The sequence below is a fragment of the Balaenoptera borealis genome (assembly GCF_965194805.1).
Source record: "Balaenoptera borealis genome assembly, chromosome: 11".
Classification (NCBI taxonomy): Eukaryota; Metazoa; Chordata; class Mammalia; order Artiodactyla; family Balaenopteridae; genus Balaenoptera; species Balaenoptera borealis.
Window position 1 is genome coordinate 30,778,201 of NC_138868.1, and position 13,479 is coordinate 30,791,679.

A 13,479-nucleotide genomic window follows, 5' to 3' on the forward strand; every position below is an offset into this window, starting at 1 on the left:
GTCGTTGCTTGCATAAAATTGCTCAGCGGTGCTTAACCAGATGTAGTTACCAATTAAAACCTTACAAATTGCTAGACTTTTCTGGAGTTGATGTGGCTTTAAGTCATTGACTCTTTCTTTCTGGTAAAATGATTCAAGAAGGAGATGGCCTGAGCTATGAAATAAACACTTATTTGGATATTTTTCGCATTTCAACCTGACTTAACCAACAATAAAAACTTTGAGTTTTAGTTCACTCAACAGGTTAAATAATTTACTTGTGTTTATAAGGCAGGTAATAATAAAATTATATACCCCATAGCCTTTGCATTTTCTCACAAAAGTATCTGTCTCTTTAAATAAATATATGGAATGCCTTTTATCATATTGCTCATACTTCACATAGAATTTTTTTAATGCCATGAATTTTCAGTGTCTTTAAAAAATAACATTTTTATGAAGTTTAAACAGATAAAGGGAAGAATATACAGTATTTGCTCTCTATTAAAGCTATTTGGAAAGATAATATTCAAAAAATCAAAAGAAGAAAGTACAGTTGTTCTTTATACAGAGTAATTATAAAACTTCACTTGTGACTATACCAAGAAAATTGTCTAGAGTTTATCATATGTCACCTAAAATTATTGGCAAAGATTTTTGTTTTCTAGCTATTTGAATGTTTTAAATGACTAGAAAATAGTTATTATTAGTCAATCCCTTGGGGCTCTCTGTTTTAAAAATGACAGCTTTTTTTTAAAAAAGAGCTCTCTAGAAACCTTTGATACTAATTCCCTTCCTTCCATCCTAAACTATACACCACCAACTAAAATAAATCTGGACCATAACAGTTTGAAATTGACAAATATTTAACTATGTCCTTGGGTGAAGTGTTCCAGAAAAATTAAGAAATTATCTTTGGGTGTAACCTAAAGATAACTTATCAAATCATTTACTGGCCTTAGCCTTGTTGTAATATAATACAATGAAATTACAATGTCCATACATACTTCCTATGAAATATTTATCAGTTTGACAAAACTGCAGTAAAGTCGATGTATTGTGGTTTATATTCATTCTCAATAGTTTCATTAAGAACTACTGACGTAAATTGTCAGTGTTTTTACCACAGATCCTTACAAATATATCTAAAATTCTGGCCAAAGAAACTTTATTTTTAAGCGCATATACTTTGTTACCATTTTATTTTAAAAGCTTCAAGTTAAGTTTTCTTTGAGGGAAAAATTGTTTGCCTATGTGTGATTGTTTATACTGTTACTGTAGCTCAGACCTGATCTGTGACCAATATTCTGCTGACCCTGGAGAATGCAGGATTGCAGGCTCCTTTTAGGGCTTTCATAGAAGTGATTCAGCTTGAGGTCTTTATGCATTTGCAGGAGATGTGAGTCATACTCCCCAACTTTGATTCCCTATATCTATATTGCCCTTTGGAGGAAGCACAGTGGAGGGGCTTTTCCTAGATTTACCACATTGTAAACTTGGATGTTTTGGGTCCTGGCATTGTCAGCTGACTCTTAGCCAGGCTGTAGGGGGTACCTAACCATATGGTGTGTTTTCACTGTAACAAGTTCTAAAGCTAAAATCTGGCTATCTCACTTTCCCTAGGGCGCCATAGCGGCACCATATGATTATGCCACCCACTGCTTATTTCTTCACAGAGAGCCAACACCAAAAGAACACATAATACTGTGTTGCTTCTGAGGCCTTATGAATTGGGAGAGTACAGGTCCACATTATCATCCTTTTCTTACATACAAAATATCTTATTTTTGGTAAGCTACTGGATTATGCAGACAAAATACAGTGTATGACTAATACCATAGGCCTTAAAATACCTATATCTTTTAATAACATGATCTTTGGAGGAGAGAGAGAGAAACCCAGTGCTGTAAAAATGAAGTTCAGAACCCGTTCCAAACATTTTTGTTATTTGATAGGAAACAGTCACTCAAACCTATTTACTGTTTATCATTGAATCTAATTCTATGAGTGTGGTGTATATTCTCTTGTTCACGCATTTCTTTTTTTTTTTTTAACATCTTTATTGGAGTATAATTGCTTTACAATGTTGTGTTAGTTTCTGCTGTATAACAAAGTGAATAAATGTATACATATATCCCCATATCCCCTCCCTCTTGCGCCTGCCTCCCACCCTCCCTATCCCACTCCTCTAGGTCGTCACAGAGCATCGAGCTGATCTCCCTGTGCTATGCGACTGCTTCCCACTAGCTATCTATTTTACGTTTGGTAGTGTATATGTGTCCATGCCACTCTCTCACTTTGTCACAGCTTACCCTTCCCCCTCCCCGTATCCTCAAGTCCATTCTCTAGTAGGTCTGTGTCTTTATTCTCGTCTTGCCCCTAAGTTCTTCATGATCGTTTTTTGTGGGGTTTTTTTTTCTTAGATTCCATATATATGTGTTAGCATATGGTATTTGTTTTTCTCTTTCTGACTTACTGCACTCTGTATGACAGACTCTAGGTCCATCCACCTCACTACAAATAACTCAGTTTCGTTTCTTTTTATGGCTGAGTAATATTCCATTGTATATATGTGCCACATCTTCTTTATCCATTCATCTGTCGATGGACACTTAGGTTGCTTCCATGTCCTGGCTGTTGTAAATAGTGCTTCAGTGAACATTGTGGTACATAACTTTTTGAATTATGGTTTTCTCAGGGTATATGCCCAGTAGTGGGATTGCTGGGTCCTATGGTAGTTCTATTTTTAGTTTTTTAAGGAACCTCCATACTGTTCTCCATAGTGGCTGTATCAATTTACATTCCCACCAACAGTGCAAGAGGGTTCCCTTTTCTCCCCACCCTCTCCAGCATTTATTGTTTGCAGACTTTTTGATGATGGCCATTCTGACCTGTGTGAGGTGATACCTCATTGTAGTTTTGATTTGCATTTCTCTAATGATTAGTGATGTTAAGCATCCTTTCATGTGTTTGTTGGCAATCTGTATATCTTCTTTGGAGAAATGTCTATTTAGGTCTTCTGCCCATTTTTGGATTGGGTTGTTTCTTTTTTTGATAACTGAGCTGCATGAACTGCTTGTGTATTTTGGAGATTAATCCTTTGTCAGTTGCTTCTTTCGCAACTACTTTCTCCCATTCTGAGGATTGTCTTTTCGTCTTGTTTATGGTTTCCCATGCATTTCTTTAAGTAAACTCTGCATTATCTATCACAAAATACTGAGAGTCTATGTGTTTTATTTTTGGTAGATTTCAAGAAATTCTGAACTGCTTGTTCCAGAATCGAGAAGAAATCAGGCAAGAATATCTGAAGTTAGAAATGTTACTTAAAGAAAATGAACTTAAATCATTCTATCAACAACAGTGCCATAAGCAAATAGAAATGATGTGTTCTGAAGACAAAGTAGAAAAGGTATTTAACAACTTTATCATTAAATTGTAGAGAATGTAAAAACATGGGGACTTATAATTCTAGAAATTTGATAGGCGATGTTGCTTAATCACCCATTCTCTACAAATACCTAGAAATGCTGGAGGAAATGTAGAAAACATTGTTTTAAATGTATAGTTAAGTCTACAAGAAAAAAAAATTAAATTCCTAGGTGTGAGAAACGAAAAGGAATCAAAACCCCTAAAATCTCAGTTATAACTGTTGCTTCTGTGAGGATGATGGAATGCTTAACAGGTAGTTAACACACTCAGGGAGAGTTGGGTACCAAGGTGGGGCAGTGAGAACAGTCCACCCCAGATGCAGGCAATAGTTTACAACTTAGACCAATGGGAGGTTTTTTTCCTCCCCAGGGAAGAATATTTTGTCACTGACATTGTTACAGTTTCCACTGCATCAGTGCTAAAAAAAAAAACCAGATCAACTTTTAATCAGTTTTATTATTTAATGTAGTAGTGCACTGCCCTTCCCCTTCACACACACAGACCACTTTCACTACCCTGCTTTGATGTACGCCACTACTTAGGTAAGGGGCTCAAGGGAGACAGGGAGTTAGAAATGACAGTCCCCACATAAAGCCAGGAATCTCAGAGACCTTCACTCTTCATTTTGGAAGTACAGCAGAAGACATTTTACCAACTAGCACAGGAAAACAAGGAACCAAGCCTAGGATAAGAAAAAAAAAGTCTCATTTGAAGACTGTCATTATAGATATACTTTTCACTATAGATTTTCATTATAGATTATACTTTTATAATCCATGTGTTTTATTTAGCAAATCCCTAAAGTGAGACATCAGCACAGAAAATGGTATCAGAACAGTGATAATCTATAGGAAACTGAGCGGAAGCAATGCAGAATCAGCCTAGTGAAACAGATCCTCAGTTCAAACCACTGAGAGCTCACTGTCCAAAATTACAAAACCCATGATACAATCCTCCACAAGCAAGTCAGCAGACTTAGCAAATATGACAGAATCCCCAAAACGTCAGATACTATAGCAATCTGATAAAACCTATAAAAATGAATAAAGTCATCAAAGAAGGACTTAACAATAAAGGAATCAAAGAAAAAAAGAACATACATATATGAGAAGAAAACAAATGACACTTCCAGAAAGTAAAGATTTATTTACTGAAACTTAAAATTTCAGTTTATGGGTACAATACTAGACAATGTTTTAAATACTTCACATACATTAACTCATTTAATTCTCAGAAAATCCTGTGGGCTATGTGATATTATTATCCTTGTAATTAAGATGAGGAAACCAAGGTACAGAGAAGTCATTCTGCCAAAGATTACCCAGCTCATAGAGTCAGAGCTATGATTTGAACTCAAGCCAGCTGATTCCAGAGGCTGAGCTCTTATCCCTGTCCTTTTATGCATGTTAGATATAGCTAAAGAGAGAATTAAAGAACTGGGAGATCTGAGGAAATCACACCAAATACAGGATAAAAAGATAGCAGATGTGAACAGGATGTTGCTATGTGAAAGATAGACTAGAAAGTCATGCATTCATCTAATAGATATTCTGAAGGAGATACATTAGTTCAAAAGAACAAAGGATAATGTGCAAAGTCTAAGGCTCAGAATTTTCTAGGACTATTAAGATGTGAATAAGATGTAAATTCAAGAAACATGAGTTCTAAGCAGGATAAAAGAATGTATACTTGGAGGTGTGCAACTCCAGAGCACCAAAGATCAGAAAAATAAACATTTTGAAAATACTGGATTTCCCCCAGTTTGGTGTTCATTGATGATAAGGTTAATTGCATTTTTAAGTACTATTTTATACTTAGTAGTATAGTGCTTTAAAAAACGAACATTTTAGGTTTTTATCAGCCTATGAAATGGGAAAGATGTGATATGCTAAGAAATTAATCATAAAGTATTAATAAATATATCATGGCTATGAATTTATAAGTAGCTATTAAGCTATATTATCAAAATTAGTAATTTATTTTCTGAATATGCATTTATTATGCCTTATTGAAACTATTTTTGTTTTAAACCACTTTATTGAGATATATGATTGATGTATGAAGAAACCCATAAATATTTAATGTAGACAACTTGACGGGTTTGGCGATAAATATACACTAGTGAAACCATCACCATCATCTATGCTATAAGCCTGTACCTTACCTCCTAAAGTTTCCTCCCACCCTCTTTATTATTAGTAGTATTATATTAATAACAACACTTAATGTAAGACCTACCCTCTTAGCCATTTTTAAGTATACAACAATAGACTATCATTCAGCTTTTAAAAAAGAAGAAAATTCTACCAATTGCAAAAACATAGATGAACCTGGAGGACATGCTAAGTGAAGTAAGCCAGACACAGAGGGACAAATTTTACATGATACCATTTATATGAAAAATCTAAAATCATCAAACTCAGAAGTAGAATCAGATGGTGGTTGCCAGAGGCTGTGGGGAAGGCGAAACCAGGAAGTATGAGTCAAAGAATACAAAGTTTTAGTTATGCAAGACAAATAAACCCTAGAGATCTACTACTGTATAGCATAGGGCCTATAGTTAATAATGTATTGAATACTGAAAATTTCTTTTTAATTTTGTTTATCAAATGCATTTAAAATATTCCTCACATCCTTTTAAGGCAGAAGAAAAATAGAATTTATATCTTTATTTGAAATTTGTTGCTGTAGTTGTACTTTAACTTTCTTGAACTGCAAAATTGTTGCCAGTATTTTTGATGACCTTCATGACTTCCAAATAACAGAATATCTCATAGAATTAATATATCAGTTTGTTGTTGTGAAATCCTTTCATATGTTTGTTAAATGGAATTCTGAAATACTGCTATATTTACCTATTCTAAAAGTTGTATGTATTATCTCAATTGCACTTATTGTAGAGTTATTTTCAGTGGGGATGATAATTCTCAGTTTTGTGTAGGTATCCATTAAATAAATATCAATTATCTGAAAGTGCAATTATCTGATTTATTTCTTGAAAAAAGGCAAGAAATTCAGTCATGTAATACTGATACTGACTTAATATCTCAACTTTTAACAACAGCTTGCTTTGAACACTTTTGTTTATATGCAGAGCACTGTGCTAGACACAATACAGGTTAAAAAAAAAGTATAAGACAGTATATGTACTTCAGTAATTTATAAGCTAGTTGGAGCAATAAAATGATATAAAAATGACACAGCACTATATGATTGTGATGTAAGGAGTAGTGCTTATAGTATTAATTATAGTATTAATTAGTATTTATAACAAGCCTATGAGGTAGATCCTGTATTATCACCATTTGTGAGCAACAGAGATACTGAGAATTCAAGTAAGCTGTCTAGAGTTATACACCTAATTAATGTGGTTGAACCAATATTAAACTCTGGATGTCTGGCCTCAGTCTGCACTTTTAATCATTCTGCTATACTATAAGTACTTTAAGTGCTATAGCCATTCAAAGGAGAAAACAGTGGCTTCCAGTTGTTGTGGTGGAGAAAGGCTTCCTAGTGGAGAGATGAGATTTATACTGGGCATTGCATGAGAATATTAGTGGGAAAAGAATAAAAGGAATAGTGTATTCAAATGAGGACACCAGTTTGACCAGAGCACAGCATATTTGTAGGTCAGTGTATGTGGAAGTACATAACTATACTCAACACTTCCTGCCAATTCCCACTGCTTTACCCATAGCAGATATCATTGATTGATTACAGCACTCTTTTTCTCTGAATCTGAAGTTGCCAGAGTTAACCACTATAAATAGATTGGAAATGGCACATGATATAAGACATATTTTGCCATATTGGGAATTAGTCAATTCCGGATAGAATAAAAGACCAAATTGTGGAAGCTTTGGTTGCCAAGAATTATATGGTCTATTTGTGTAGTCAAAAGACAATCTTTGAAGCAAATGAGTAGTGTATTATCAGAGCTTAGAATCAGATTGCCATTTTTTGAACATTAGAATATTAGTACAATTAGTAAGTTTGGTCTATTTGATCCCAAGCTAATTTAAATCATGGTTATTTTACCCTGTTTTACTTACCCCATTGAATTGTGAATGTGCATGCTTAGAAACATTAAGACAGAGTAAGGAAATGGCTTTGGCTGGTTTCTTTAATTTTTTTCTGTTTCATCTTTATTCTGCTTTTTTCAACCCACTTGCCTTTTCTGATATCTCACTTTTGGTCATTTCAATCCATGTTCCAATTTTTATAGTTATTCTTATGAGACTAAGAATAGCTAAGTCTAATAGCTAATGAGACTTACCTAAGCAATGAGAATAAAGCCTCTTAAGTTTATTGGTTGTAAACTATTGAAAAACATAGAAAGACATCTAGAGGCTGAGTTTGTTCTCACAGAAGTGTCAAACTATAGTTTTACTAAACTGCTTGCTAGGTCACGGAATTTTATATCTGTCTTGGACCCTCTCCAAAGAGGTTTACTCTCATAATTGCTGAAAGAATCTCACTGATTAAGCTATAAATGGTTCTTGAGTATGGACTCTGAGAGTAGTATTAAAGTGAAGTTCTGGGGTAATTTTATAGCCATATAAAGATAATACACAAATTATTTTCAGTGAAATAATCAGTTTACTGTGTTAACGGTCAGTTCTTTTGCACAAAGCAATAGTAATACCTAAATTTTAGAATTTCATGCTTATTCTCGCTCAAGACCTTTTGTGGTATTCTGGAGATTTTGTTAATAAAATATGTAAAGCTTTTTTGAAACTTTAATGGGAAACAATTTACTTTAATGTCAGGGTTTAACATACATATTTTAGAATTTATTTCCAAACACTTGGTATTTATTTCAGAACAGTAATTCAATAAGAATTACCCTGATGGAAAATGTCCCCATGGAGAACCATCATAGAGTATACATTTGATGAACATTAGAAGTACAAACTCAAAAAAACATACCCTCTGGGATTTTTAGTCGGGATCTTTTGGTATTAAATATTGACTGCCATCAGACCCGCAGATCATGTCCTGCCCTGGTTTCTAAGAGTACCTACAACATTTGTAAACATTAAAGGAAAATAAAGGTGGTTTGATCTAACTGCCTTCCTTCAGGCAGGTACAATATTTTTATGTTCATTTTTCAGATGAGGTGACTGAAGAGCCACTGAAATTGACTTGCTTAAGTTTTCACACCTGCTGAATAGCAGAAGAAAGTCAAGAAGCCACATATACTACCTTCTGTTGGATACCAGTGGCTCTAAACTTTTCAGGTTTCAGGACCCCTTTCTGCTTTAAAATAAAATATTTAGGACCCCAAAGAGCTTTTGTTTATGCAGATTTCATCTACCAATATTCTATTAGAAATTTAAACTGAAATTTACAAAAATACATTATGTATTAGCTAACTTAAGAACAATCGATTACCCATTGCGTGACAACGTAACACTTTAATGAAAAATAACTAATTATTTTCTAAAACAAAAAGAGGTAGTGAGAAGAGTGACATTATTACCTATTTTTGCAAATTTCTTTAATGGCTGGCTTTTCCTCAAAATGTCAACTTACCTTTTATAAAAGATAATAAGGAAGTAGGACGTAATCTCCTAAAGAGAGTAGGTCTTTAATCAAGTTCAAATGTAGTTCCTGCTCCTTTTTTCATTTTTTTCTTTTTTTTTCTCATTTTTCATTTTTTTTCATAGGATGTGTTCATCCCTACTTCCAAAACCAGCTGCAAGTGCTTGTTCTAATCTTTGGGGATCTGTTGTCTCAGGTCCAGCTATCATATCTGTTGATTATTGAGTTCAGTGTCTTTTGGCAAATAGTCCAAAGAGGTCAAGCTGTTCTGGCCCACAGTGCCCATGATAGTGTGCAAGACCCTTGGAGTAAAAAACCAGAAGGCCAGTTTTGATCTCAATTCATGTGTAGGTAAAACACCAAAAATATTTGGACTATCCATTATGTGTCCTGAACCAACCATCAGGCGAGATCAGATGTTTATGACACCTGGATATAAGCTCTATTTTCTTTCATTGGCAACAGCCAATCTAAAGGCCTTGTAGACAAAACCACAACAATAGAATACTTCTTCGCATCTTTCAAACTGAAGGAAAGACAAGAGCAGGACATGTATCTGCTTTGTTTTGAGTAAGGAAATCATGGGATTTATCAGACCTCACATGAACTTTTCAAATGCAACATTTAAAGGAATGTATTTTGGCAAAAAAAAAAAAAAAAAAAGTGATAGTCTTCAATTTGGCCATTGTATTTCTTAAAGTCATAAACTCTCAACATGTAATTTTATAAAAATGACTCACAACTCAATTTCCTGTTTTCCTGCAAGCAGTAGTATTGTGAGATTTCAAAGGGGAAATAGCTTTAAGTACAAAAGTATAGCCTAATTTAATAGACAACAATAGCACATTTAAAAGGAAATATACTACTGTACTAATATCACATACATCACGTATCATAAAAGATTGACTATTAAATGCATTATTTTTCAGGCCACTTGCAAAAGAGATCATAGACTCGCAATGTTGAAAACTCGCCGCTGCTACCTGGAGAAGAAAAGGGAAGAGGAACTGAAGCAACTTGATGAGAATACTAATTGGCTCCATCGTGTGGAAACTGAAATGGGACTCTTAGGTCAAAATGGTCATATTCCAAAGGTACATATGTGTTTGTGTATTCAGATTTATTTTCTAAGAACTGAGCTCCTTAAACCCATTGTCTTTGTTGTTGAGTAAATATCTTTCATAAGACAACTTTTGGTCCATCTCCTGGAGATTTGACTCATTTTACTGTTTTTAACTGAATATACCTTCTGCCTCCCTGATTACCTACTAGATTTGCCTTTCTTGTACTTTCAGAAGAGTAAAGTTACTTTTAAATGTTATTCTTGAGTGATTGCATCCTTTTATGAGGAGCTCTTAAGTTAGAATGAAGTAATTCTATTTCAGACTGTACTTGAAGTTTCATCATGTAGGTAATTTAAGTTTGTTTTAATACTTGATATTTTGTGCAAAAATAGTTTTAAATGTGGTCAGCATTATTTGTATTATAGCTAAAGAAAGCCAATTTGAAAGCTGTATGCATTTATGTTTATGTACTAAACTGAAGATATTTCCACCTAGAATGGCAAAAGTTTAATTTATAAAGAGTAGCGATGGGTAATGATGGTTAATGGCTGAATCAGATCATAATTGTGTTCAGCTACAATGTTACAGATAGTTTTCTCCCTTAACAATAGTAAGCTACAGAAGTATGCAGTTCATTCCTAATACAGTACCTCCCAAATGTCTTCAGTGTCATCATTATACTTTTCTTTTCATAGTTGTGATAACACTATTCCATCTTTAGTCTTGAGTTCACACTTAGGCCAGAAGAAGAGGAATGAAAGAAAGGGAAGAGAGATATCTGTATTGGGAAAGCAAAAACTTTTCCAGAAATACCTAACAGACATATCTGAATTGACTAGAATTGTCACGTGGCTATCCCTAGATACAGGGGAATCTGGAAGGGTGAGTGTTTTGCTGGACATATTATCATCCTGAACAAAATTAGAGTTCTCTTAATAAGAAAGAAGGGGAAAATTAATATGGAATAAGCGGCTAGCAAACAAACTGCTACAAAGTAACTAATTTTGATCTCTAAATACCTAATACTTTAAAAGAACAACTTTTTTATACTCTTTTTTTAAACGAAGAGTATCTAAGTCTTTAATTTGATGACGCTCTTCTGAAAGTCTATATTATGTATCAGCTCTGAAATCTTAAAATTTCTAGAAAAGCATTAAACTGAAAATAAATACAGGTGAAATGGAGTATATAATATTCAGTACAAATGAATGCAGCTAGTGATTGTTAATAGTCAAAGATATCAATTTTTTTGTTATAATTTAAAGATATTAGCCAATGCATCATGACTAGGGAAATTGATATAAATGTCCATCCTTTTAACGCTGAAGCTCAGACTGAAGGGAGAGGAGACTAGCAGGAGTAGTGAATGATGACAGTTCAAGGTAGTAAAATTGGAGCAGTGAGCAGCAGATACCTTGTTTCCTAAGAAGACAGCCAGAGATAAATAGAGACTGAATAGTTCTTTAGTGTGGAAATTCATTGAGGGCCAACCAACAGTTTAATCGACACTCAGCAATCCTAGAAGTCTTCACAATATCTTGATGAAAGTATGCCAGCCAGTTAGTTCAGTAGATTGGGAATTAAATGTAGTACAAAGCAGACTTTAATGAGATTTTATAACTTAACTTAACTGACAAAGCACTTTAGAATATTTCCTATAGCGAGAATGTAAACATTGGAAAGAGGATAGACACTGGAGTTGAAATGGTTGGTAATTCCATTATTTGATAGTTGTGTTGAATACTAACTCTAACACTAACCATATAACTTTGGGCAAGTTGTTTAACTTCACTGTCTTAACTTCTCATCTTTAAAATATATTTAAGGCATTATGAACTTAAATAAAATGCTGTATGCAAAGGCCTAGCACCACTTAATACATAATGAGTGGTTGATAAATAATAGTTTAATATTCTAAGCCACAACATCATAGACATCAATAGCCAAAGAAAGGTGTGCACAAAAGGAACACAGCAGCATTAGCTGTATTATAAAATACGTTTGCTATTTTTCCTCCAGAACAGTGTTTCTGACCTTTTTGGGTCATAGATGCCTTTGAGAATCTGATTAAAGAGCTATATATAGATCTTCTCCTAGATGGACGATTGAGGGGGGATCACATTCATACAATTTTACTTTTTTTTTTTTTTGGTCATTTTTTCCATTAATACAACATTAAGAATATCTGCTCTAGAAGAAAACTAAAGCACACTTATTTTAAAATGCCATATTCCTCTTAAGATTACATAATGGACATATTTACATGACTTAAAAGGAATAAGCAAAAAAAACAATGATTAATCAGTAAACTATAATAGGGATTAAGTAGACTTTCAAACGGTAACATCTGAAATTCCATGCTTGATCTGAGAATCTAAAGCTGTAGAGGCTCATCATAGAATGCAGCAGCCTCCATCAAAGTACCTGTCAGGGTCCCCAAGCCACGGTCTGGATATGTTTTCAGAGAAAACAGCTGATAGCCTGGCCAAACGAGTGTTTTTCACTCGGTGCACAAGAGCTGTTGCTCTTGAAAAGGTAGCAGATGTTGGATGTTTATAGTAGTTTTTGGTTTGTTTCACTTATATTTGTCATGTTTCACTTATTTGTTAGAGACTATGTATATCTAAAGCAGTCTTATTCTCAAGACGATCATTGTCAAAATGACATAAAATAACAAGTATTTTGGTTAGTTTTCTTTACTATTACTTACGGCCATGATATTCTAATAGAATATTTAGCCATTCTAGTCAGCAAAAACTTTCTCATGAAGGGTCTAAAAAATATTTTTGGCATATGGTAAAATATAACATAAAATTTACCAGTTTTAGGTGTACAGTTCAAGTGGCATTATATTCATAAAAAGAATTAATATATATAGATATACATTTTACAATGTTATTTTCATCTCTCAATAGCCTTGCTTAATTTACATTATACTTATAATCTAGTACATTTGTATAATCAACAGTCTAAAATATAGCCCAACTCCAACTAGAGGAGTACTTAAGAACTTTTTAATATTAAAAGAAGCAAAAAAATCAATTGTAGATATTTACTAGTTTGCCTTTGTTTTCCCATATTTATCTTAAGCTCCCAATTTTTAAAATGGTACAGTATTCTTTTTAGTACTATTATTATTGCTATTTTTTTTTTGACTACTTAGTAGCATTTATAAAGTTAATATTGTTCAGGTTATTTTCAATAAATTTAAATTTTTTCACCATGGTCAAATCTAATTTTTCTAATAATCTGTCTTCTATAACTCTTTTAAGCAGGACTTTTCACACCTGAATATGAATCTGGAATTTATTTTTAAATTCTTGTTTTTTAATGCATTTTATTATGAATAATTTGAAAAAATTAAAACTGTTTCCATTCGCATCACCCTAATCCCACCCTCAATTTTTTTTTGCTGTGGATATTTTCACAGCTGAAACAGTTATCTACATATAAGCCATTATTT

At 33.5% G+C, this 13,479-nt stretch overlaps 1 protein-coding gene across 1 annotated transcript in view; it reads left to right on the forward strand.

The window, feature by feature from the left end:
- KIF18A (kinesin family member 18A) overlaps window positions 1–13,479 on the forward strand; it is an 81,479-nt gene that overhangs the window by 22,894 nt on the left and 45,106 nt on the right. Inside the window, exons 10-11 of the mRNA XM_082343696.1 lie at window positions 3,226–3,388; window positions 9,882–10,046. Coding sequence (XP_082199822.1) covers window positions 3,226–3,388; window positions 9,882–10,046 — 328 coding nt within the window. The remainder of the gene's footprint in view (window positions 1–3,225; window positions 3,389–9,881; window positions 10,047–13,479) is intronic.